Below are 25,571 nucleotides of genomic sequence, written 5' to 3'. Positions count from 1 at the left end.
ATTGCTTTAGCGATTTTAGGTAATTCAAAAGTACACAGGTCATATTTACATAAATTATATTTAAAACAAATAAAATTGATACTATTAGAGACTGTAGACTGGCTTCCATACAGAGCATGTTTACTACATATGCTTAAACATTTGTTACTGCTATTATATGAACCAAGATAAAATTTTAAAAATCTCTTGTGTAATTGACAATCTATAGGAACATCATTACAAATAACATGTAAAAGATTACTGTGTGTTCGCCGAGAAATACAAAATAACCTTCTTATACTATGTTTATGTTTTCAAGGGGTCCCTATTTTAAAATGAATTTCAAACCCGTCATTACTGCATCGCCAGGGCTCTATAAAAGTTGAGTGTGCCTGCGCACACACTTGAAAATGTGCCTGCAGGGTCATACTGAAACACAGGGATGTAGCCAGGATTTGGTGAGTGGTGTAAAAATATATGTGGCGAGCGGAGCGAGGCAAAACAATTTTTGGGAGGGGGACGTGGTCTTATATGAAAATTAAACCCTTCTTGGTGTATTTTCCGAGCATCTTCTGCCTTTTGTATTTGGTTCAGTGCAAATCAAATTTCCATTTATATATTCAAATTTTACCAAATTCACTTAATTTTCATCAATGATACAGGGATCTAAAAACTTTTTGACACCACCCGACCGAGCATAAAATTGTCCCGCCCCACTCTGTTTCTCTGGATAGATAATAATAATAATAATAATAACAGTTTATTCACAACTACATGTACAAGCATGAGTATGGAAGTTACAATAGATAAGTTGAGGACCTTTCGGTATTTGTTGTTTTGTTGGGTTTTTTTTCAAATATTACTTTATTACTTTGAGATTAAAAATTAAAACGATTCTTAAAACGGTGTTTGTGTTTTATTTGAGTACAACGAATTATGACAACAGGTAGATATTGATAATTAAAACACGTTGTATTATTTGACTTGTTTGTAAAGTTGTTGTACGTGTCTCACGAATATTATTATTATTACGGTGGAATGAGAATCAGGTCAGGCAGAAACTGAGAAAGCTCTCATCGTCCTCCTAGTCCTACTCTCGGGCCGTAGCAAATCCACGCTCAACACAGGTAAGAAATAAAATAAGAAACATCCTGAAAATTTGAAGGCACGTGTTGGACAATTACGACATTCAAACCTTTAACATTGGAGTGCCGTAAATTGGTCTGGGTGACCTATTTACGGCAATTAACAAATATAAAGACCGTAGAATAATTCTAAGTATAAATAAACAAAATATCAATACATCTTTCTTTAAACTAATTTGGGATGATAGGGTCTACTATGGCACACAAAAATAAATTATGCCGTGACAGACATGGTTTGCGTACGTCGGCTTTTACCATGGCTTGGCCGTTTAATTGCCGTGGTAAATTTTGAGCGGCGAGTTTGTGTACAGAGAAGGACGAAGGGGTTTAAATATGACTGGGCGGCTTTCTTCAATTTTTTCTTTGTGCTGGGCGGCAAAAAATAGTGCCTACATCTTTAAAAATGTGCCTGCAAAAAAGTTTTTTTAAAGCAAATGAGCCTGCGTGCGCATGTGCGCGGAAATATCGATGCCTGTGCATCGCAGTTCTAGTGATGATTGTTTTTACCCAAAAAACAATCATCCAACACGTTGGCCGTTTTATTTTCTACTTGGGCATATCTCAGAAACTACTTGTTGGATCGATCCGATGTCTATGGCTTTATGGGAAAGTCGGCATGACTTAAAGATTACCAAAAAAACAATCATCCAACACGTTGGTCGTTTTATTTTCTACTTGGGCATATCTCAGAAACTACTTGTTGGATCGATCCAATGTCTATGGTTTTATGGGAAAGTCGGCATGACTTAAAATTTAATTCTATTTCGAACATTCTGTGACAATGCCAAATGTCCGAAATCACCGAAGTTTTCGTTTTTATACGCCCACATTGAAATGTGGTCGTATATTGTTGTCGCCCCCGTCCGTCCGGCGTCCACAATTGCTTGTGGACGCTCTATTGGCTAAAGTTAATATCTGATTGACTTTAAATTTATACACAGTGTTTAAGTTCATGAGACGAAGAAGCCTATTGATTTTCAGCGATTTTCGATAATTACTGCCAGAGTTATGGCCCTTGATCACTTTGAAAAATCTTGTGAATGCTCTAGAGGCTAAAGTTAATGATTGACTTTAAATTTATACACTGTGTTTAAGGTCATGAGACGAAGAAGCCTATTGATTTTCAGTGATTTCCAATAATTACTGCAAGAGTTATGGCCCTTGATCACTTCAAAAAATCTTGTGGACGCTCTAGAGGTCAAAGTTAATATCCGATTGACTTTAAATTTATACACAGTGTTTAAGGTCATGAGACGAAGAAGCCTATTGATTTTCAGTGATTTCCGATAATTACTGCCAGAGTTACGGCCCTTGATCACTTTGAAAAATCTTGTGTACGCTCTAGAGGCTAAAGGTAATATCCAATTGACTTTAAATTTATACACAGTGTTTAAGGTCATGAGACGAAGAAGCCTATTCATTTTCAACAATTTCCGATAATTTTTGCCAGAGTTATGGCCCTTGATCACTTTGAAAAATCTTGTGAATGCTCTAGAGGCTAAAGTTAATGATTGACTTTAAATTTATACACTGTGTTTAAGGTCATGAGACGAAGAAACCTATTGATTTTCAGTGATTTCCGATAATTACTGCCAGAGTTATGGCCCTTGATCACTTTGAAAAATCTTGTGGACGCTCTAGAGGTCAAAGTTAATATCCGATTGACTTTAAATTTATACACAGTGTTTAAAGTCATGAGACGAAGAAGCCTATTGATTTTCAGCGATTTCCGATAATTACTGCCAGAGTTATGGCCCTTGATCACTTTGAAAAATCTTGTGTACGCTCTAGAGGCTAAAGGTAATATCCAATTGACTTTAAATTTATACACAGTGTTTAAGGTCATGAGACGAAGAAGCCTATTCATTTTCAACAATTTCCGATAATTTTTGCCAGAGTTATGGCCCTTGATCACTTTGAAAAATCTTGTGAATGCTCTAGAGGCTAAAGTTAATGATTGACTTTAAATTTATACACTGTGTTTAAGGTCATGAGACGAAGAATCCTATTGATTTTCAGTGATTTCCGATAATTACTGCCACAGTTATGGCCCTTGATCACTTTGAAAAATCTTGTGGACGCTCTAGAGGTCAAAGTTAATATCCGATTGACTTTAAATTTATACACAGTGTTTAAAGTCATGAGACGAAGAAGCCTATTGATTTTCAGCGATTTCCGATAATTACTGCCAGAGTTATGGCCCTTGATCACTTTGAAAAATCTTGTGGACGCTCTAGAGGCTAAAGGTAATATCCAATTGACTTTAAATTTATACACAGTGTTTAAGGTCATGAGACGAAGAACCCTATTCATTTTCAACGACTTCCGATAATTTTTGCCAGAGTTATGGCCCTTGATCACTTCAAAAAATCTTGTAAATGCTCTAGAGGCTACAGTTAATATCCGATTGAATTTAAATTTATACACAGTGTTTGAGGTCATGAGACGAAGAATCATATTGATTTTCAACAATTTTCGATAATTACTGCTCAAGTTATGGCCCTTGATCACTTTGAAAAAACTTGTGACGCTCTAGAGGCTAAAATTATCATCCGATTGACTTCAGATTGATACACAGAGTTTAAGGTCTTGAGACGAACAAGTATATTGATTTCCAATGAATTTTTATGACTTGAACAACTAAATCCATGATGTTAAAAGTTTTGTATACTAAACATTAGCATGGGGCAAAAATGTGATTTTTTTTGTCTCAGTAATTTTCCTTGGCCGCCATTGGCTAATTCAGTTTTTCAGTCCTAGATTAATTATTTATTGCTCGATTTGTATAAAACAAAGTTCACATACTCCATTGTCTCAATTTCATTTTTTTTGTAACCAATAGAGTTATCTGTCCGCACCGGAAGTGGCTTAATTTTACCAAAAACTACAATTTTGACAGTTAGGTACCATTTTTCGAAAGCAAATATTATTTTTTTAAAAAAAACTGATATAACTAAAAGAGTGTGCCCTTTAAATGCGCACAAAATGTTGGGAACAGTTTTTTTAATTTCAATTTCATTTTCGAGCAAATTCGATTAAGAGGTGAAAAAGGGTGTAAAATTGACCTATTTACAACCCATTCAGGCTTTTCAGATTTTCAGATATTTCTACGTAACTTTTATAAACTTGTAGCTATAATCTATACGAAGAAAATGTATGTTAAAATTAGTTTGTAATATAAGCAGTTACCTAGAAATGGGCAATTTTGCATAAGTCACTATTTTCGTTATTTTGCCTGTAAAATAGTCAATTATGATTGGATTTTCACAAAAGTGACACCATTTGATTCAAAAAGCAAGTATGCGTCGTATCAAATTGATTACAATTTATATTTGACACCGGCAGTGACGACATTTTGTCAAAATCAATATTTTTTTCAATCAAGAATTATTTAATATGTATTAATAATTTTAATTTTTTGTTTACATTCACATATTAATATAATCCATAAGGTCATATAGATTTCACAAAATTGTTTCCAACTTGTTCAGTTGCGGAGAAATAGTCGATTTTCAACAGGTCACTTTTCAAGGTTTTTGGTCCATAAAAGTGTCAATTATTATTCGATTTTCATAAAATTTTCACTGTGTGATACCTAATGCCATTTACAATGTCATACAAGTAATTTAAGATTTTCATTATCACCGGAAGTAACGTCATTTTGGCAAAAACTGTATTTTTAGCCTTCAAAACCGATATTTTATTCAAATGAGTCTAATTTGTAATGTTTTTAAAATTATGATATTTGATTCCAATCAACAAATAGATTAAACCCATGCGATGATACAGATACCAGAAAATGGTTTCTAACTTGTACGGTTGCAGAGTAATAGACGGTTTTATACAAGTCACTTTTCAAGGTTTTTGGTCTATAAAAGTGGCAATTATTATTCGATTTACATAAAATTTTCACCATGTGATGCTTTATGCCATTTCTGATTTCATAAAACTAATTGGACATTTTCATTATCACCGGAAATACTGTACACTTACATGTAACAAATGTATAAAATGAATTGATATTGCTGGATTTGGTTGATTCGGCGTCCATTTTATTTGATGTGTGCAATGCTTATGTGGAAACCTGTTTAATGGTTTCATTGGTACCGGAAGTGACATATGTTTAGGGTAACGTGGCACCGGTGAAACCGTAGTCATATAAATATATTTGATATTAAAAAAAAACCAGTTAAAATCGGTGCTCTTGCAAAAATCGTGATTTCACGGTCGGGTGTGACCGGATTAAAACACCTAAAGTATCGTTTAGTAGCTCGATGAATGGGCTATTGTATGACACACTTCCTGTCTGATTTCTGAAAGCCGGGTCAGTGCTGCTTGCAGGTCTAGTTATTATTATTATTTTTTTTTTATTGGGGGAAGCTAGATCTCAGCAACTATAAGAGATACAGGTTTTAAATTTGATTTTCTGTCGGAAAAGTGGTGTGCAGCTACTGCTTAAAGCTATTTCGAAATTTGTGCGCACAGCGGAAATGCGTCAAATCTTTAATGTGCACGAAAATTGAAAATCGGCCATTATTCTCTTAATTCTCAATGGATTCTTCAGATATTTACATTTTTGGATAGCTGGAGACATTTCTGAGCAGATTGCAGTTTAAAACTGTGGAAATTAGAAACTTTGTAGCTCTCATATTTTGGGTGAAAAATGGACAATTTTGAAATTTCAGTTATATTTTTGGATAGCTGACATCAATCCGATTCCAACAATATAAGTTTTGTTCTGAAATGTTGACTTTGATTTTTCACTTTTTTTCGCATTTTGGTCAAATCGTTCTTATTTTTTTAAAACGGCTAAAACAATTTTTCTGAAACTTCAGATATATGAAGTCGAAGGACCAGACCAGTGCATGAACTATAAATGAAAATCCTCTAATCACCGGAAGTAGTCAAGAAAGGTATCCAAAGTTTGACAAAATTGTGAAAAATGGGTGCCTGTGCTGAAATTATTTATTGTTTGATTTGTATAAAACACAGTTCATATGCTCTGTTGTCTCAATTGTCATTTGTTTTGTTACCGATAGTGATATCTGTCGGCACCGGAAGTGGCATAATTTTACCAAAAACTAAAATTTTGACAGTTAGGAACCATTTTTCAAAAGCAAATATTATTTTTTTTAAAACTGATATAACTAAAAGAGTGTGCCCTTTAAAGGCGCAAAAAACGCTGAGCTTAGTTTTTTTAATTTCGATTTCATTTTCGAGCAAATTCGATTTAGATGTGAAAAAAGGTCTAAAATTAACCTCTTTACAACCCATTCAGGCTTTTCAAATTTTAAAATATATCTACGTAACTATTATAACCTTGTAGCTATAATCCATACGAAGAAAATGTATGTTAAAATTAGTTTGTAATATAAGCAGTTGCCTAGAAATGGGCAATTTTGTATAAGTCCCCGTTTTCGTTATTTTGCCTGTAAATAGTCAATTATTATTGGATTTTTATAAAAAAGACATAAAAGATTTTTCTGAAACTTCAGGAATATGAAGTCGAAGGATGAAACTAGTCATTAAAGTAAAAATGAAAATTTTCTATTAACCGGAAGTGGTAAAAAAAAGTGTCCAAACTTAGAAAAATGGGTGCCTGTGCGGAAAAAGCGATGTACCAATTGTTTTTTTTACCGATTAGTTAAAGTTTTATACCGTTTAATAGCCAATTGAATTGTCTATCAGATGGTACCTCAGCGACAAGATTCTATCAAAAAATAAAAAAGTTATGTGACTTTGAAAAGTAAGGTATTTTGCGATTTTGAGCAACTTTAGACGCATGTTTCTCGGAAACGCCGCCAACAATTTTTTTAAAACTTTCTCAATCGAGAGACTAATGGGTACTCTGTTGTGTGAAACCACTGTATCATTTTTTGAAATGTCAGGGGTAGCTGAAAAAAGAGATCGAAAATGTATTTTTAGGATTTGGAGCATTTTTAGAGGTCTATTTCTCGAAAAGTCAACGTAATATTTTTTGGGAACTTCTTCTACAGAGAGGCCTATCAGTAGTGTTATATATAAAACCATTGTACAACAGTTCCAAATTTCAGGAGTAGCAGAACAAAGGGATCGGAAATTGAACACGGCACCTTTCATTGTTAAGCGAAACATAAGGGGGGATACAATCTGTACGTTTTGTCAACGTATAGAGCCTATTCAAGAGTGCTTTTATCAGTGATGATATTTGAACTGAAATTATTTCAACTATGAGTGTTTTCTTCTATCCAAAATATGGGTTTAGTGACCCTGTAACAGAAATAGTTGATTGCTGTGTGTAATAATTAGTCTTTGAATTAATATTGTTGCTTCTTTGTCAAAATTATCTTATACCGGTAATCATCTGGACAGAAATCGACGGCTCGCCCTGTTTATCAGAAAGTCCAATTTGTTAAGCGGTTGCAGAAGTATCGTACAGTATTATCGAATATTGCACCTGTGATAAAAGGCATGACGTTGTTTGAGCATGGACTCTATCTGTAATTAATATTAAATTTTTATTAGTGACGTCAAATCTTTAACGTGCACGAAACCAGAAAATCGACGATATTTCAATCAATTTTTGAACCAGTTACATATTTGAGTAGATGACATGAACGCGATTCCGAAGTCCCGTGTACACATTGGTGTGACCGTAAAAGATCCCTTGGCGGTTGGAATTCTATATAAAAGAAGACTAGTGCCGCTGTACGAGCTTGTTTAGAGGTCTTTTTCTCAAAAAAGCAATCTAATATTTTTGGGGGAACTCCTTCTATAGAGAGCCTAATTGATATATATGTGAATGAAAAGAGAAAGATAGAGAAATGGGGTTTAACGTCCACTCGACACAAACTAGGTCATTTCGGGTCTAACATGGTTTATATATTTTTATTTCAATAATTCGCTTACGCGTAGGAGTCTTTAGCAGTGGGAGGAAACCGGAGGACCCGGAGAAAACCCACGAGGTTGGACAGGCCACCCTCCTCCTTGTCACGTACAACCGGGGAATCGAAACCCCGCCAGTTGACTCAATGACAGACGGTATGATACAGCGCACGCTGAAACAGAAAGAAGCTTCTGTGCCATCGGAACGTAGTATGTCGAGATCAGCGAGTTCATCGCTGACCTTTAACTGCAGTACCAAAGGCTAGCCTACCGTGCAACTTCCAGCCAGCATAATGTATCTATATAAGAGACATTTATTCCTACTGGCGATTTACAAATATTGCATGAAGAAATTCAGATCATAAGAACATAAACACGACTAATACACAGTATCATGTTGATTATAAAAGTACAATGTATATATTGGTTACACTATATATGTCACAAAACAACAATCATTAGATAATAATAGTTATTTACTAATTATATAAATCATTTTAAGAGGTAGGAGTTATCCGTTGTTTAATTTAACAGTTATATAATTACCCTGGTTAGAAAGGTACGAAATGAAATGAAATGGGGTTTAACATCCTAACATTCTGCTCCTTACCTGGGCTAATGAAGACGGGCATACGCCATACAGTGTGCTATGAGGGAAATTTTGCCCGGACAGCGGCACTATGGCCTACTCTTATATCGAATTCCAACTGCCAAGGGATCTTTTACGTACACGCCAATGTGTACACGGAACCTCGGTTTTTCGTCCCATCCGAACGACTAGACAGCTTTTCTTGTCAGCCCCTCCGTCCTGCATCACTGACAGGGGAGAACCACGCCGGAAAATCTGGATGACCTTTCTCTGGCAATGCAGGGATCGAACACCCGACCTCCAGGCTAGCGAGCCAGCGTCTTACCCACTTAGCCACGTGATCCCCCAGAAAGGTACGAACAATTAAGGTATTTAAACAAATGGTTACGAAAGAACATAACACTATAGACTTCTATGATACGACATATAATACATGTTTAATCTATATATAAATGACAATGTCCTACGCTAACAAATAATGAAATATGATAGTATCAGTAAAAATAAAAAACAAAGTAGTCGCGAACATCCTGGCCCTTGACTGCTTCAGTTGTTTGATCCTGGACTCTGTCTGTAATCAATAGTAAACTTTTACATGTTAGTGACGTCAAATCTTTAACGTGCACGAAAACCAGAAAATTGGCGATATTTAATTTTTCAACCAGTTACATATTTCAGTACACTGGTGGATGCATAGTGTGTAGAACCTTTCTCTAAGTATTGACTAACTGGCCTATGTGTTAGTATATCCATCAAGGATGTAGAAGAGCTTAAATGTGGTTACTATTCATGGAAACTCGTGAGAAATATACGTGATGCCAGTAGTCGCTTAAACCCGTCAGTATTTGTACCGTACGTCAGTATTCCTATAAATGGTCAGTAATAATCATAATGTGAGTATTTAAGTTAATTGGTTAGTATTCCTTACTTGTGTCTATGTAAAAATAACGTGACTAATTAAACAAACGTGAGTTTATCCGACCATATCACTAGTCAGGTGCTAGCGGGAGAAATTGAGTATAGCATGACTAATTAAGAAAACGTCACTATTGATGATATGCGTCAGTAACTGGACCCTGCGCCAGTAGAGCGTGAAATCATTAACTATAACCATAAATTTCTAGTGTGTATTGTTACTTTTGGTGACTAGTATCAGTTAAATTGTAACTTGCCCGTTAAATCATCGCTACATTCATTCTGAATAAATTATTAATTAATTATTTACTAACATTCTGGAATCGGGAAATGTTTTTAAACAATAATGGATGGCAGTGAGCAACTGGATTATTTGTCGGCGATTTCGATCGCGGATTGACACATGTTTTTGGGACGTACGGCACTTTGATAACTGTATGGATTCAATTTGGAATCAAAACCAATTGTTTAAAAAAAAATCATTAACACAAATCTGTTTTCACTAATTTTTTTGAAACAGATAATATGATAACAGAAATAATGAATTTCATATACATATATTCAAGCTGAAATTCAGAGCACTGAAGAATCGTGTGAATATATCTATTTACATTTGAGAAATAATAACTATTAAAACAATATATATAACGATGAAATTAGTAATAACATATGATAAGGTACGATATACATTTCTAAAATACAATATGATCGTACGAAAAAAATGAATTTCATACATTTGAATTTAAATGCTCAGTGGCAAGGTTTGATTCGTCGCACTATTTGTACCGTTTCTGTTCTTACAACGGGTTCCCCATGCAGAATACGGCGCAATGTGTATTGTTATTTAATTTACAATTGATATTTATCTTCGTTACATGCGGATTGGCACATGTTTTGAGGCAGGCGGCACTTTGATATCTGTATGAATTATTAAATTTGGAATGACAACTAATGGTTAAAAAAAGATCATCAACACCAATCTGTTGTCGCTTATTTTATTGAAACAGATAATATGATAGCAGATAATATTGAATTTCATACACATACATATATACAAGCTGAAATTCTGAGCACTGAAGAATCGTGTGAATATCTATTTAGATTTGAGAAATAGTAACTATCAAACAATATATATATATAACGATGCAAATAGTAATAACATATTATGCACGATATACAGTACAATGTTAAAATACAATATGATCGTACGTTACAGAAAAAAATGAATTTCATACATACAAGTAAACCGAAATCATGAGCACGGAAGAGTCTATTACTATTTTAGAAATTATTTTATGTAGCACACGATAAATATAACTGATACATTGCATGCAATGCAACGGTGAAATAGTAAAACCATGTACAATGCTCCATCTTGGGATATCTCTCTTGTGCAAAATTCGAAAGTCATGTAGATATCCCGGCCGATTATTTTTTTATTAAAACTAAGGCTGATAGAAATGCACATTGAAAATTATCAAAAAAAAACCCACACATTTATAACTACACTATATTACATATTCAAAACACAAGAAATTACGAACATTTTAAACAAATAGAGCATTTTCGTTTGAGTTCTTCTACAATAGTCACACCGATAACAAATTTTCTTTTAATGATACAGTTTATCAATAAACTTACCAGGAATTGATATAGTTAATGATTTTACGCTCTACTGCCCCAATCAACATTCTTAATCTCAAGAGCACTATAACAGAAAGGTGCTAATTAAGTGGTGAGATTAACAGAATTTATTCCCATAAAAGTTTTAATATACAAGACCTACATTACTAATGTATGGACTATTCTCTTTGGTTCTAAATTATAACACTGAGAGAAATATTAAACAAAAATTAACAAATATATGGCGTGGTTGCTATGTGATTTAGTGTTAGAACATAACGATATCTCAAACGGATAAAGCTTGGTCAATTTTACAGTTTAATATCAGTTATCTTTTTGAATAAAGAGATAACTGCAGTCGCCTTGACACCAAAAGTTGTCCAGTATGAACTCTGAATAAGCTCGTGCACGCTTGTAATGTATGAAAGGAATTGCTCCTTTGACCGAGATTGCCGACTCCGTGCTCTACACGGACTATTCGTGAAACGGTAAGACGCGAAGTCTGAAATAGTCGGGTTGACGTTTGAATTATATGGGTTGTTTTTTTTTTTATCAGGAATCGGGGTTGTACATTTGACAGAATTTATTAGCTGAATGGTACAGAGGTGTAACTTGGTCATTTCTACATAAATTGTATCATTATATTCTAAAAAAGACATCCAAGCTTGTAAGCGAGTTGTTCGGATCTTACGAGTCATTCTTACAAAATTAACGATAAGGTATATGTGAACTTCCCCCCCCCCCCCCTTTAGCATACTGAGTCGCAATGAGGAAATTTTGAAAATTTAGTTATTGTTATTTTCACATTTTCCAACTCATTACCTGCAATTTGATGTATAGTTTGTTTGATTTGGGCAAAAATGGACTGAGCTGTGTCCATTAGAAACTACCCAACTCAAAAAAGTAAGTTTTGAGAAAAAGCAAGTCAAAGATTTGGTATGTTCCAAAACAAAATCCCATAGCAACCAGGCCATTTATTTGCTGTTTTGTCGTTAAACATATCTTTCCATGGGTTTTCAGGGGTGCTGAAGACGAAAATCGTAGTAAAAATTTGATCCCACGATTTCCGCAATTTATTTGCTATTCTGTCCTTTAATGTTTTTTTTAGGATTTCAAGATTGCTGACGACGAAAATCGTAGTATATGCACTCTTTTTGTAACGAAACATCCACAACACATACGGCATAGTATTCACATGATAGTGTTATATTGAAGAATAATCTATACATTAGAAGTCTGTTGTGCATATGTATATTATAAGTTAATCTCATCAATTAATTAGCACCTTAGTGCCAGCTAGTGGTCAGGAGATTAAGATTGTTGATTGAATAATCATCAAAAAAGCCACCACAGCTGTACGCGTGTTCATTTAACACGTGAATTAAAATAAGATTTTGCGTGTACGATAGGTCTATTATTGTTTTCAGGACCGTGACGTTATCAAAATATCAGTCCCTATAGAAATATCAATTCAATTTCATAGTTAAGAAATGCTTCCGTTAACTTTCGTGCATTTTGGCTTTGATGTAAATATCAACATTATTCAGAGGATACTCAATGGCAGACTCGGAGTATCGTCGCATTTCGGTTCGTTGGTGGGGGGTTGGATGGCCGAATGGTTAGCACGTGCGTGCTGTATCATAAGCCCTGTCATTGAGTCAACTGGCGTGGTTTCGAATCCCCGGTTGTACGTGACAAGGAGTAAGGTCGCCTGTCCAACCTCGTGGGTTTTCTCCGGGTCCTCCGGTTTCCTCCCACTGCTAAAGACCCCTACGCGCAAGCGAATTATTGAAATAAAATTAAACCATTTGTTAGTCCCGAAATGACATAGTTTGTGTCGAGTGAATGTTAAACCCCAACTCTCTCTCTCTCGGTTCGTTGGTCGTTCGCATTTTTTCGACCCATGGTGATAAGAGAATTTAAAACAATAATATCCAAGATGCATTCCATACTTTGCATGCCGTATGAAGAAGCGACAGTAAACGGACTTCAGCTATCAATAAAATTCTCTTCGAAAACAAAATTTTTGGCCATTTTGTTTAATTAATTTAAGGCCTATAAATTATTTTTTTTAAAGATGATATGAGATATCAAAAAATTACCACTTGGATAAATTATTCGGAGTAAATAATGAGTTGTCGACGGCTTTATCATTGACCCGTGACAGTTGATTAGTATTACTCAATGACACACTCAATAGACTATTCTGTGCTTATAATTTCGGTTTATTTGTATGTATGAAATTCCTTTTTTTTTCTGTAACGTACGATCATATTTTATTTTAACATTGTATATCGTGCCTTATATGTTATTACTATTTTCATCGTTATATATAATGTTTAATAGTTATTATTTCTCAATGTAAATAGATATTCACACGATTCTTCGGTGCTCAGAATTTATGCTTGTATGTATGTGTATGAAATTCATTATGTATGTGTATGAAATTCAATATTATCTGCGACCATATTATCTGTTTCAAAAGAATTAGGAAAACACATTGGTGTTGATGATCTTGTTTTTAACCATTAGTTGTCATTCCAAATTTAATCCATACAGATATCAAAGTGCCGCCTGCCCCAAAACATGTGCCAACCCGCATGTAACGAGGATAAATATCAATTGTAAATTAAATAAGAATACACATCGCGCCGTATTCTGCATGGGGAACCCGTTGTAAGAACAAGAACGGTACAAATAGTGCGGCGAATCAAACCTTGCCACCGAGCTGTTAAATTCATATTTAAATATGAAGGTATTTATATTAGATCGATCTATCTAACCATCTTCGGTGTCTTTCGCAAACTACGGCGGTAATCGAAATCGTCGACAATAGTCCCTTTGTTCACTGCCATCCATTATTGTTTAAAAAATTTGCTCCAATTCCAAAATATTAATAAATAATAATTAATTTATTCAGGATACTTTATAATCACTTATAGTACCAATACACACCAGAAATTTAAATAGTTAACGATTTCACGCTCTACTGGCGACGGTTCCACTTACTGACGCACATCAAAGATAACTGGCGGTTTCACTCAGGTAGTGAGCGGTAGCCTAAATACTGGCGTTTTCTTAATTAGTCACGTTTTTTCCAATTTCTCACGCACGCGTCTGACTAGTGATATGTTCGGATAAACTCACATTTGTTTAATTAATCACGTTATTTTTGTATACTGACACAGGTAAGGAATACTAATCAATTGACTTAAATACTCACCTTGTGATTATTACTGACCATTTATAGGAATACTGACGTAAGGTGCATGTACTGACGGGTTTAAGCGACTACTGACAACACGTATATTTCTCACAAGTTTCCATGAATAGTAACCACAATTAATCATTTCTACTCTTTTGAAGGATATTCTAACGCAGAGGCCAGTTACTCAATACTCAGAGCTCAGTTCTACACACTATACATGTTACCGTGGTAGCTGACATGAACGCGATTCCGAAGTCCCGCGTACACATTGGTGTGACTGTAAAAGATCCCTTGGCAGTTGGAATTGTATATAAAAGTAGACTAGCGCCGCTGTACGAGCATGTTTAGAGGTCTTTTTCTCAAAAAGGCAATCTAATATTTTTTGGGGAACTCCATCTCTAGAGAGCCTAATTGATATAACTGTGTATGAAAAGAGAGAGAGAAATGGGGTTTAACGTCCACTCGACACAAATTAGGTCATTTCAATAATTCTCTTGCGCATAGGTGTCTTTAGCAGTGGGAGGAAAACGGAAGACCCGGAGAAAACCCACGAGGTCGGACAGGCGACCCTACTCCTTGTCACGTACAACCGTGGAATCGAAACCCCGCCATTTGACTCAATGACAGACCGTATGATACAGCGCACGGGCGCGCGCGTGTTACCCCACCCCCCGTATGAAATCACCGTACAACGGTCAAAAGTATCAAGAGTGGCCAAACAAATGGCACTGTATATCGACAAAAGTCCGAAATGGTCATAATCGAAGTCCGAAATGGTCATAATCGAAAAGTTCTGCATACGTATAATATAGAGAGCTATTTTTCAAAGTGGCAATATTTGAACTAAGGGTGTTCTACTGTTAACCAAAACTGGCACTGGTGCTTCTAGAGTGAAAATATTTCATATTAGTAAATAACAGTTGCTCCTGAAATTAATATCCCAGTTTTTTATGTACATGACGTCATCTCTTTATACCATTTAAAATAAAGCTCTCTGCTGCAGCTATTTATAAGGAAGTCGCCCCTCTATATTTATAAAGAAAATTTGATGTTGATAATTATGATTTAGTGTTTTTAGTTGTTATCTGAGACTTAAAAGACTGTTTTGGTCCCATTCGGAAAACTGTTTTTTTTTTTATTCCATTTACAATTCGTGTAGAACTCTGAAATTAACAGAGTTCTGAATATTGATTTTTCCCTTGTTTTTAGCAATTATTATTAATAACTATCGCGAAAGTTGTGAACAGGCCGGGAGTGGTGTAAATCTTTAACGTGCACGAAAATTGAAAACCGGCCCTAATTATACCAATTCCCAACCGATTTTCGAAAAAGTTATATTTTTGTACAGCTGGGGATATTGCGGATGCGTTAACGGCCAAATTGAGATAAAATGTTGTTCTCATTTTTTCTTTAAAATTTGAAAATTTACCAAAATTGTTATTTCTTGGAATTTTGAGTTTTCCATTACAAATTTGGATTGCCGGCGTCTGTTCGATTCTACCGATTTAGGATTATCATCATGTGAATTGTTCAACTCTATTTTTCAATCCCCTTCTCTATCGCAATGCGCATACAAAGAACGTGTCAATATCTGAGTTATGCATATTTGTGTTTTTATTTGGGGGGGGGGGGGTGCGGGAGTGGTGGGAATAGTCTTTTGTCATGCATCTGGCGACCGTGTGACGCCTTGGCTACAGTGAAAGCCTTCAGTCTTGCAAGCAAGTCTAGTTATTATTATTATTATTATTTTTCCATTTGAGCATATCTCAGAAACTACTTGTCGGATCGATTTGATGTCTTTTGTTTTACTGGGAAAGTGGGTTTGACTTAAATTTTAAAGCTATTTCCAAAGTTCTGCGACAATGCGAAATGTCCGAAATCACTGAAGTTGTCGTTTTGCGATATTTTGCCGTAATGTTATCAATAATTGTTGGATTCTAATATTTGATACATTTTGACATAGCCAGAGACAAGGCACATAGCTAAGGTTCTTTGGATTTTTTATTTTCGACGAATCTTCGGAGATATTAGGCGCCAAATTTTGAAAATTTAAATTTTTACGGAAAACTGTTTAATTAATGAATATTTTTATGTGGTATTTTACCAAGGGTTAAAGGGTCATCTTGTCACCGTATTTTTCCTTGGCCCACATTGGCTAATTTATTAACTATTTATTGTTCGATTTGTATAAAACAAAGTTCATATGTTCCGCGGTCCAAAATGTCATTTTTTTTGTTACCGGTACATTTTCCTTTCGGCAACGGAAGTAACATAAATTTAGCAAAAACTGCAATTTTGAGAGTTCGGTACCACTTTTTGAAAGCAAATATTATTTTTTTCAAATCTGGTATGACTGAAAGGGTTTGCCCTGTTAATGCACAGAAATCATTGCGCTCAGTTTTTTTAATTTTTATTTTGTTTTCGGATCATTTCGATTTAAAGGTGAAAACAGGTGAAAAAATGAGCTAATTCACAACCCATTCAGGCTTTTCATATTTTAAAATATTTCTTCGCAACTTTCATAAACTAGTAGCAATAATCCATACGAAGAGAATGTATGTGAAAATTAATTTGTAATATGAACAGTTGCCGAGAAATGGGCAATTTTGTATGAGTCACTTTTTACGCTAGTTTGCCTGTATAAGAGTCGATTATTATTCGATTTTCATAAAAGTGACACCATTTGATGCGTAATGTCAATTTTACCAATTTAACATTTTCAATGTCACCGGAAATGACGTAATTTGGGCAAAAAATGTATTTATAGCCTTCAAACCAGTAATTTATTCAAACGAGTCGTATTTGTTATTTGTTTAAAATTTTGATATTTGATTCCAATCAACTAATAGAATGAACCCATACGATCATATAGATATGACAAAATGGTTTCTAACTTGTTCAGTTGCGGAGAAATAGACGATTTTCAACAGGTAACTTTTCAAGGTTTTTGGTCCATAAAAGTGTCAATTATTATCCGATTTTCATAAAATTTCCAGTGTGTGATACCTAATGCCATTTACGATTTCATACAAGTAATTTAACACTTTTACTGTCACCGTAAGTAAGGTCATTTTGGCAAAAACTGTATTTTTAGCCTTCAAAACAGATATTTTATTCAAATGAGTCTAATTTGTAATGTTTTTAAAATTATGATATTTGATTCCAATCAACAAATAGACTGAACCCTTACGATCATAGAGATACCAAAAAATTGTTTCTAACTTGTACGATTGCAGAGAAATAGACGATTTTCTACAAGTCCCTTTTCAAGGTTTTTGGTCTATAAAAGTGGCAATTATTATTCGATTTACATAAATTTTTCTCCATGTGATGCCTTATGCAATTTCTGATTTCATAAAACTAATTTAACATTTTCATTATCACTGGAAGTAATGTAATTTTGTCAGTATCACTTACATGTAACAAATGTATACAATGAATTGATATTACTGGATTTGGTTGATTCTGCGTACATTTTATTTGATGTGTGAAATGCTTACATGGAAACCTGTTTAATAGTTTCATTGGTACCGGTAGTGACATATGTTTAAGGGTAACGGGGCACCGGTGAAACCCCTCATTACTACGTCGCAGTTCTAGTGATGATTGTTTTTACCAAAAAAACAATCATCCAACACATTGGCCGTTTTATTTTCCACTTGAGTATATCTCAGAAACTACTTGTTGGATCAATCCGATATCTTTGGTTTTACAGGAAAGATGGCATGACTTAGAGATTAAATCTATTTCGAACATTCTGCGACAATGCGAAATGTCTAAATTAACCAAAGTTGTTTTTTTTCTAAATATTGCCGTAATATTAACAATAATTGCCGGATTTTAACATTTGATACATTTTGACATAGCCAGAGACAAGGCACCTAGCTACGGCTCTTTAGATTTTTTTACAAAAAATTTTTTTATTAATCAATATTTCTTTATGGTATTTTATCCAGGGCTAAAGGGTCATCTGATTTGAGCAAAAATGTGAACAATTTATGTCTCAGTAATTTACGTTAGCGCCATTGGCTAATTTAGTTTTTCTGTCCTAGATTGATTATTTATTGTTCGATTTGTTTAAAACAAAGTTCATATGCTTCTTTTTACAAAATATCATTTTTTTTTGTTACCGATAGAGTTATCTGTCGGCATCGGAAGTGACATAATTTTAACAAAAACTATAATTTTGACAGTTCGGTACCACCTTTTGAAAGCAAATATTATTTGTTCAAAATTTGATATTACCAAAAGAATGCGCCATGTAAATGTGCACAAAACATCGGACCCAGTTTTCTTAATTTCGATTTCGTTTTCGTGCTATTTCGATTAAAAGGTGAAAAACGGTGTAAAATTAAGCTATTTACAACCCATTCAGCATCTTCATATTTTAAAATATTTCTTCGTAACTTTCAAAAACTCGTAGCAATTATCCATACGAAGAGAATGTATGTGAAAATTAGTTTGTAATATGAGCGGTTGCCGAGAAATAGGCAATTTTTGCATGCGTCACTTTTCACATTATTTTTCCTGTAAAGGAGTCAATTATTATTCGATTTTCATTTTTTTTTACCATTTGATGCCTTATGCTAATTTTGACTAGGTCAAACCAATTTAACATTTTCACTGTCAGCGGAAATGACATCATTTGGGCAATTAGCCCTAAAAAGAGATATTTTATTCAAATGAGTCGTATTTGTTATTTTTTTTTTAAATTTTGATATTTGATTTCAATCAACTAATAGATTGAACCGAAACGATCATATAGATATCACAAAATGGTTTCTAACTTATACGATTTTCTAAAATAGACGATTTTCAACAGGTAACTTTTCAAGGCTTTTGGTCCATAAAAGTGTCAAATATTATTCGATTTTCATACAATTTTCGGTGTGTGATGCCTAATGCCATTTACGATTTCATACAAGTAATTTAAGATTTTCATTATCACCGGAAGTAACGTCATTTTGGCAAAATCTGTATTTTTAGCCTTCAAAGCAGATATTTTATTCAAATGTGTCTGATTTGTAAAGTGTTTAAAATTATGATATTTGATTCCAATCAACACATACATTGAACCCACACGATCATACAGATACCAAAAAATGGTTTCTAACTTGTACGGTTGCAGAGAAATAGACGATTTTCTACAAGTCACTTTTTAAGGTTTTTGGTCTATAAAAGTAGCAATTAATATTCGATTTGCATAAAATTTTCATCATGTGATGCCTTATGCCATTTCTGATTTCATAAAACTAATTGAACTTTTTCATTATGACCGGAAGTAATGTAATTTTGTCAGGATCACTTACATGTAACAAATGTATAAAATGAATTGATATTGCTGGATTTGGTTGATTCTGCTTCCATTTTATTTGATGCGTGCAAAGTTTGTGAATATTTGTTTATCGGTTCCATTGGTACTGGAAGTGATGAGTTCAAGGGTAACATGGCACCAAAAGTGACATAAGTTCAAGGGTAACGTGGCACCAGTGAAACCCGTCATTACTGCTTCGCAGTTCTAGTTTTTTTTTTGTTACCGATAGAGTTATCTGTCGGCATCGGAAGTGACAAAATTTTAACAAAAACTATAATTTTGACAGTTCGGTACTACTTTTTGAAAGCAAATATTATTTTTTCAAAATTTGATATTACCAAAAGTATGCGCCATGCAAAGGCGCACAAAACATCGGACTCAGTTTTCTTAATTTCGATTTCATTTTCAGGCTATTTCGATTAAAAGGTGAAAAACTGTGTAAAATTAAGCTATTTACAGCCCATTCAGCGTCTTCATATTTTAAAATATTTCTTCATAACTTTCATAAACTCGTAGCAATAATCCATATGAAGAGAATGTATGTGAAAATTAGTTTGTAATATGAGCGGTTGTCGAGAAATAGGCAATTTTTGCATGCGTCACTTTTCACGTTATTTTGGCTGTAAAGGAGTCAATTAATATTCGATTTTCATTTTTTTTACCATTTGATGCCTTATGCTAATTTTGACTAGGTCAAACCAATTTAACATATTCACTGTCAGCGGAACTGACATCATATGGGCAAAAAAGTATTTTTAGCCTTTAAAAGATATGTTTTATTCAAATGAGTCGTATTTGTTATTTTTTTAAATTTTTGATATTTGATTCCAATCAACTAATAGAATGAACCCATACGATGATATAGATATCACAAAATGGTTTCTAACTTGTTCAGTTGGCGAGAAATAGACGATTTTCAACAGGTAACTTTTCAAGGTTTTTAGTCCATAAAAGTAGCAATTAATATTCGATTTACATAAAATTTTCACCAGGCGATGCCTTATGCCATTTCTGATTTCATAAAACTATTTAAACATACATTTTATCACCGAGGTAATGTAATTTTGCCAGGATCACTTACATGTAACAAGTGTATAAAATAAATTGATATTGCTGGATTTGGTTGAAGCTGCTTCCATTTTATTTGATGCGTGCAAAGTTTATGTGGAAATCTGTTTATCAGTCCCATTGGTACTGGAAATGATAAGTTCAAGGTTAACGTGGCACCGAAAGTGACATAAGTTCAAGGGTAACGTGGCACCAGCGAAACCCGTCATTACTGCTTCGCAGTTCTAGTTTTACCCAAAACTACAATTTTGGCAGTTTGGTACCACTTTTCGAAAGCAAATATTATTGTCCCCCGCCTTTCGAAGAAAGCAGGGGACTATTAAAATGAGTTCGTCCGTCTGTCTGTCCGTCACACTTTTTGGGACTCAATAACCCACTTTCTAATTGAGCTAGAATGTTCAAACTTTGTGTACCTTGATGGAGTTCGAAGATGAGCATTTTCCGCTTAGGGTAAGCGGAGATAAGCAATTTGATTGGTTGATACTTTGGGACACGATAACTTTAGTTCTAATTAAGTGAGAGTGATGAAACTTGGTGTATAGTTTCATTACATCAATACCTTGACTAAGTTCGATAATGAGCATTTTCTGCTCAGGGTAAGCAGAGCAATAAGCAATTTGATTGGCCAAGATTTTGGAACACAATAACTCTCCTTCTAATTGAGCTAGAATGTGCAAACTTGGTGTAGGTGTTTATTGGGTCAATGCCTTGATGGAGTTCGAAGATGAGCATTTTCTGCTTAGGGTAAGCAGAGATAAGCAATTTGATTGGTTGATGCTTTTGGACACTATAACTTTAGTTCTAATTAAGTGAGAGTGAGGACACTTGGTGTATAGCTTTATTACATCAATACATTGACTAAGTTCGATAATGATCATTTTCTGCTGAGGGTAAGCAGAGGGATAAACAATTTGATTGATCGAGAATTTGGAACACAATAACTCTCCTTCTAATTGAGGTAGAATGTTCAAACTTGGTGTAAGCATTCATTAGGCAAATCCCTTGATGGAGTTCGATTATGAACATTGTCTGCTTTGTGTAGGCAGAGATAAGCAATCTGATTGGTTGATGCTTTAGTGGCACGATAACTTTGGTTATAATGAAGTGAGAACAATGAAACTCTGAATATAGATTCATTATATCATTACCTTGACTAACACTGGTAAGCTGATACCGTTGACTAATGAACCTGGGCCTTTTAGTAATGACATTTGTAGTTTGATTGCTGGAAACTTTTGAAAAAAATAAATGTGCAATTAGTTAATATGTGTCATCTATTTATTTTGGGATTTCGGCGGGGGACATCAGCCTCACTGTTGGCTTGTTTTTTTAAAACTGATATAACTGTTTGTGAACAGTCTACAGGTCACAATTTTTATCCGATTTCAATGAAACTTGAAATATAGGTTTATCACCCTCAGATCTCGGTTCCTTTCGATATAACTAAATGGATTATGGCCCCTGATTGTACGAAAAATCACGTTTTTAGCTGTGAACACTGTTGAGGTCACAATTTTAATCCGATTTTATTGAAACTTGAAATGTATGCTTATAACCCAAAGATCTCGGTTCCTTTCGATATTCGTGCATATCGGAACGTAACTTCCTGAATTATGGCCCCTGATTGTACTAAAAATCGTGTTTTTTTGCTTGTGGACCCTATAGAGGTCATAATTTTTATCCGATTTAAAAAAACCGTGTTATTATATCACCCTTACACCCTAAGGACAGCTGAGTTCGAATTTCGTGAAAATCGGCCCAAAACTGACAGATAAAATGGCCGCCCTTCGTTCTCAAATAGCGTAAAAATATGGTATATCAAGGTTGTGGACCCTATAGAGGTCATAATTTTTATCTGATTTTGTTATACGCCCACATTTTCATGTGGACGTATTATGCCGTCGCCCCTGTCCGTCCGTCCGTCCACAATTGTTTGTGGACTCTCTACAGGTCACAATTCTTATCTGATTTCGACGAAACTTGAAATATAGGTTTATCCCCAAAAGATCTTGGCTGCTTTCGATATTGGCATGTATTGGATCGAAACTTCCTGAATTATGACCCCTGATTGTACAAAAAATCACGTTTTTAGCTTGTGGACCCTATAGAAGTCATAATTTTTACCCGATTTAAAAAAACGTATTATTATATCATCGTTACACCCTAGGTACGACTGAATTCAAAATGGCCGTCGTTCGTTCTCAAATAGCGTAAGAAAATGGTATATCAAGGTTGTGGACCCTATAGAGGTCACAATTTTTATCCAATTTTGTTGAAACTTGATGATTGAGTTCGAATTTCGTGAAAATCGGCCCAAAATTGACAGACAAAATGGCTGCCGTTCGTTCAGTTCCTTTCAATATATGCGCATATCGAATTGTAATTTCCTGAATTATGGCCCTTGATAGTAGGAAAAATCACTTTCTTGTTAGCTTGTTCTCTATCCATCTCTCGAAAATGTGGGCGTATCCTGCCTGGCAGCCGCTGGTTGAAACTTGAAATGTAAGTTTATAACCCATAGATCTCGGTTCCTTTCGATATTTGCTCATATCGAATTGTAATTTTCTGAATTATGGCCCTTGATTGTAGGAAAAATCACTTTCTTTTTAGCTTGTTCTCTATCCATCTCTCGAAAATGTTGGCGTATCCAGCCTGGCAGCCGCTGGTTTTAATTTCGATTTCATAACTTTTATAAACTTATAGCTATAATCCATATGAAGAAAATGTATGTTAAAATTAGTTTGTAATATGTAAGCAGTTACCTAGAAATGGGCAATTTTGCATAAGTCACTGTTTTGGTTATTTTGCCTGTAAAATAGTCAATTGTTATTGTCATGAGACGAAGAAGCCTATTGATTTTCAGTGATTTCCGATAATTACTGCCAGAGTTATGGCCCTTGATCACTTTGAAAAATCTTGTGGACGCTCTAGAGGTCAAAGTTAATATCCGATTGACTTTAAATTTATACACAGTGACGAAGAAGCCCTTGATCACTTCAAAAAATCTTGTGGACACTCTACAGGCCAAAGTTAATATCCGATTGACTTTAAATTTATACACAATGTTTAAGGTCATGAGTTGAAGAATCCTATTGATTTTCAGCGATTTCCGATAATTACTGCCAGAGTTATGGCCCTTGATCACTGAAAATAATCTTGTGAATGCTCTAGAAGCTAAAGTTAATATCCGATTGACTTTAAATTTAGACACAGTGTTTGAGGTCATGAGACGAAGAATCCTATTGATTTTCATCGATTTCCGATTATTACTGCCAAAGTTATGGCCCTTGATCACATTGAAAAATCTTGTGACACTCTAGAGGCTCAAGTTATCATCCGATTGACTTCAAATTAATACAAACAGTTTAAGATCTTGAGACGAACAAGTATATTGATTTTAAATGAATTTTTATGACTTGAACAGCTAAATCCATGATATTAAAAGTTTTGTATACTAAACGTTAGCATAGGGCAGAACTTAATAAAAACCAATCCCCTGATAGAACACTGAATACGCGGGGAGAGAAACAGGGGATATTTTCCCAACAGAATCTCAAATGCCGAATTCCAATGACATATCAGTTGGAATTGGGTCAATAATCCAGTTCTAAATAGCATTTACCGTTATGATTTTTTATTTTATACACATGCTGACAGAGACTTAATTTTAAAACTATTATTGAAGGCTATATCATAGTCGTACAGAATTTTATTTTATAGCAACTTTAGTTATGGTTGTCACGTGATCATTGTGCCATTTGTCTTTCATCGACGAATGAATAAAAACTTTTGCAAGTTACGTGACTAGTTACGTGATGGACAAAAGACTACAAATTGTGCTATGAAGAAATGCCATGATGCTGTATCAGCTTATTTTGACTACAACATTTTCTGGATATTACTTTTGACACAACTTAAGTGTTTACCAAAAACTCCATCTGATTGTTTTATTTTTATCATTTTTCTTGTATTTTGATGTTTTAGATTAACACAATAAACACAAATTTGTTTTTTAGATAGTATTATTAATTAAGATTCAGAGGATTCACGCAGATTCCATATATTAGAATCATTTAGATTCTCGCAAATATTGACGAATTTCTAGCCCTGATATACGCAGATTGGCAATCAGTATGAACCTACTGATCATGCAGTCAGACTTAACCAGACATGCAATGTCAAATAGGTAGACTGGTCTTTCCAGTCCTAACCAATATTTGGATCAACGTTTTCTGTATCCAAAATAACCGGACCAGTTTACCATGTCCAAGTCTTACTTCCATCGTCAGTGGATTTCACAATCCTCTACAAAGCAAAAGGTTGGAATTTACATTTTGTGCCAGGTTTTTTGGAATATATTCATGATTTTCTAGTAGAAGCATAGCTGAATTATATATAAAGAGGTTAGTTATGGCAGATATTTATGTGTAGTATGCTAATAACAGTGTCTGTATTGTAAGATTTCCAGGGTATTCAGTGGCTTGTAAGAAATATTTGTGACCATGGATTATGTATTTTATCAAATGTATATTGTAGGAAAAAGAATTAACAAGAAGGTTGATGCAGTCTATGCCTAGAAGACAATCGAGTCGGCTAGAAGTTAAACGTATACAACAAGAAGAATTAGTGAGTGTAATATTTTTGTGTTGAGTAAAATAAAAGAAAACATAGATTCGGCTGACAGGACTTGTCGTGTTCTGTACCGAATAACAACTTTGATGTTCATTTATGCAATTACACTAAAAAAATAATGGTTTTTATGCACCAACATTGAAATGTGGTTGTATATTGTTATCATTTCCGTCTTATACATGTTCTTAATAGTGGGGTGGTCTCACTACTGAGTGAGTATGCTTGAGGCAATTT

The 25,571-nt window shown here is 34.4% G+C and overlaps 1 protein-coding gene across 2 annotated transcripts in view; it reads left to right on the top strand.

Annotated features, from left to right (window-relative positions):
• The window catches only part of LOC130013154 (bromodomain-containing protein DDB_G0280777-like), a 229,994-nt gene that overhangs the window by 84,745 nt on the left and 119,678 nt on the right, over positions 1-25,571 (top strand). For both annotated transcript variants that reach the window (XM_056101790.1, XM_056101791.1), the window contains exon 9: positions 25,242-25,331. In XM_056101790.1, the coding sequence (XP_055957765.1) occupies positions 25,242-25,331 (90 nt within the window). The remainder of the gene's footprint in view (positions 1-25,241; positions 25,332-25,571) is intronic.

This window comes from Patella vulgata, chromosome 6 (genome assembly GCF_932274485.2).
Source record: "Patella vulgata chromosome 6, xgPatVulg1.2, whole genome shotgun sequence".
Taxonomy (NCBI): Eukaryota; Metazoa; Mollusca; class Gastropoda; family Patellidae; genus Patella; species Patella vulgata.
This window is presented reverse-complemented; position numbering and strand designations above follow the sequence as displayed.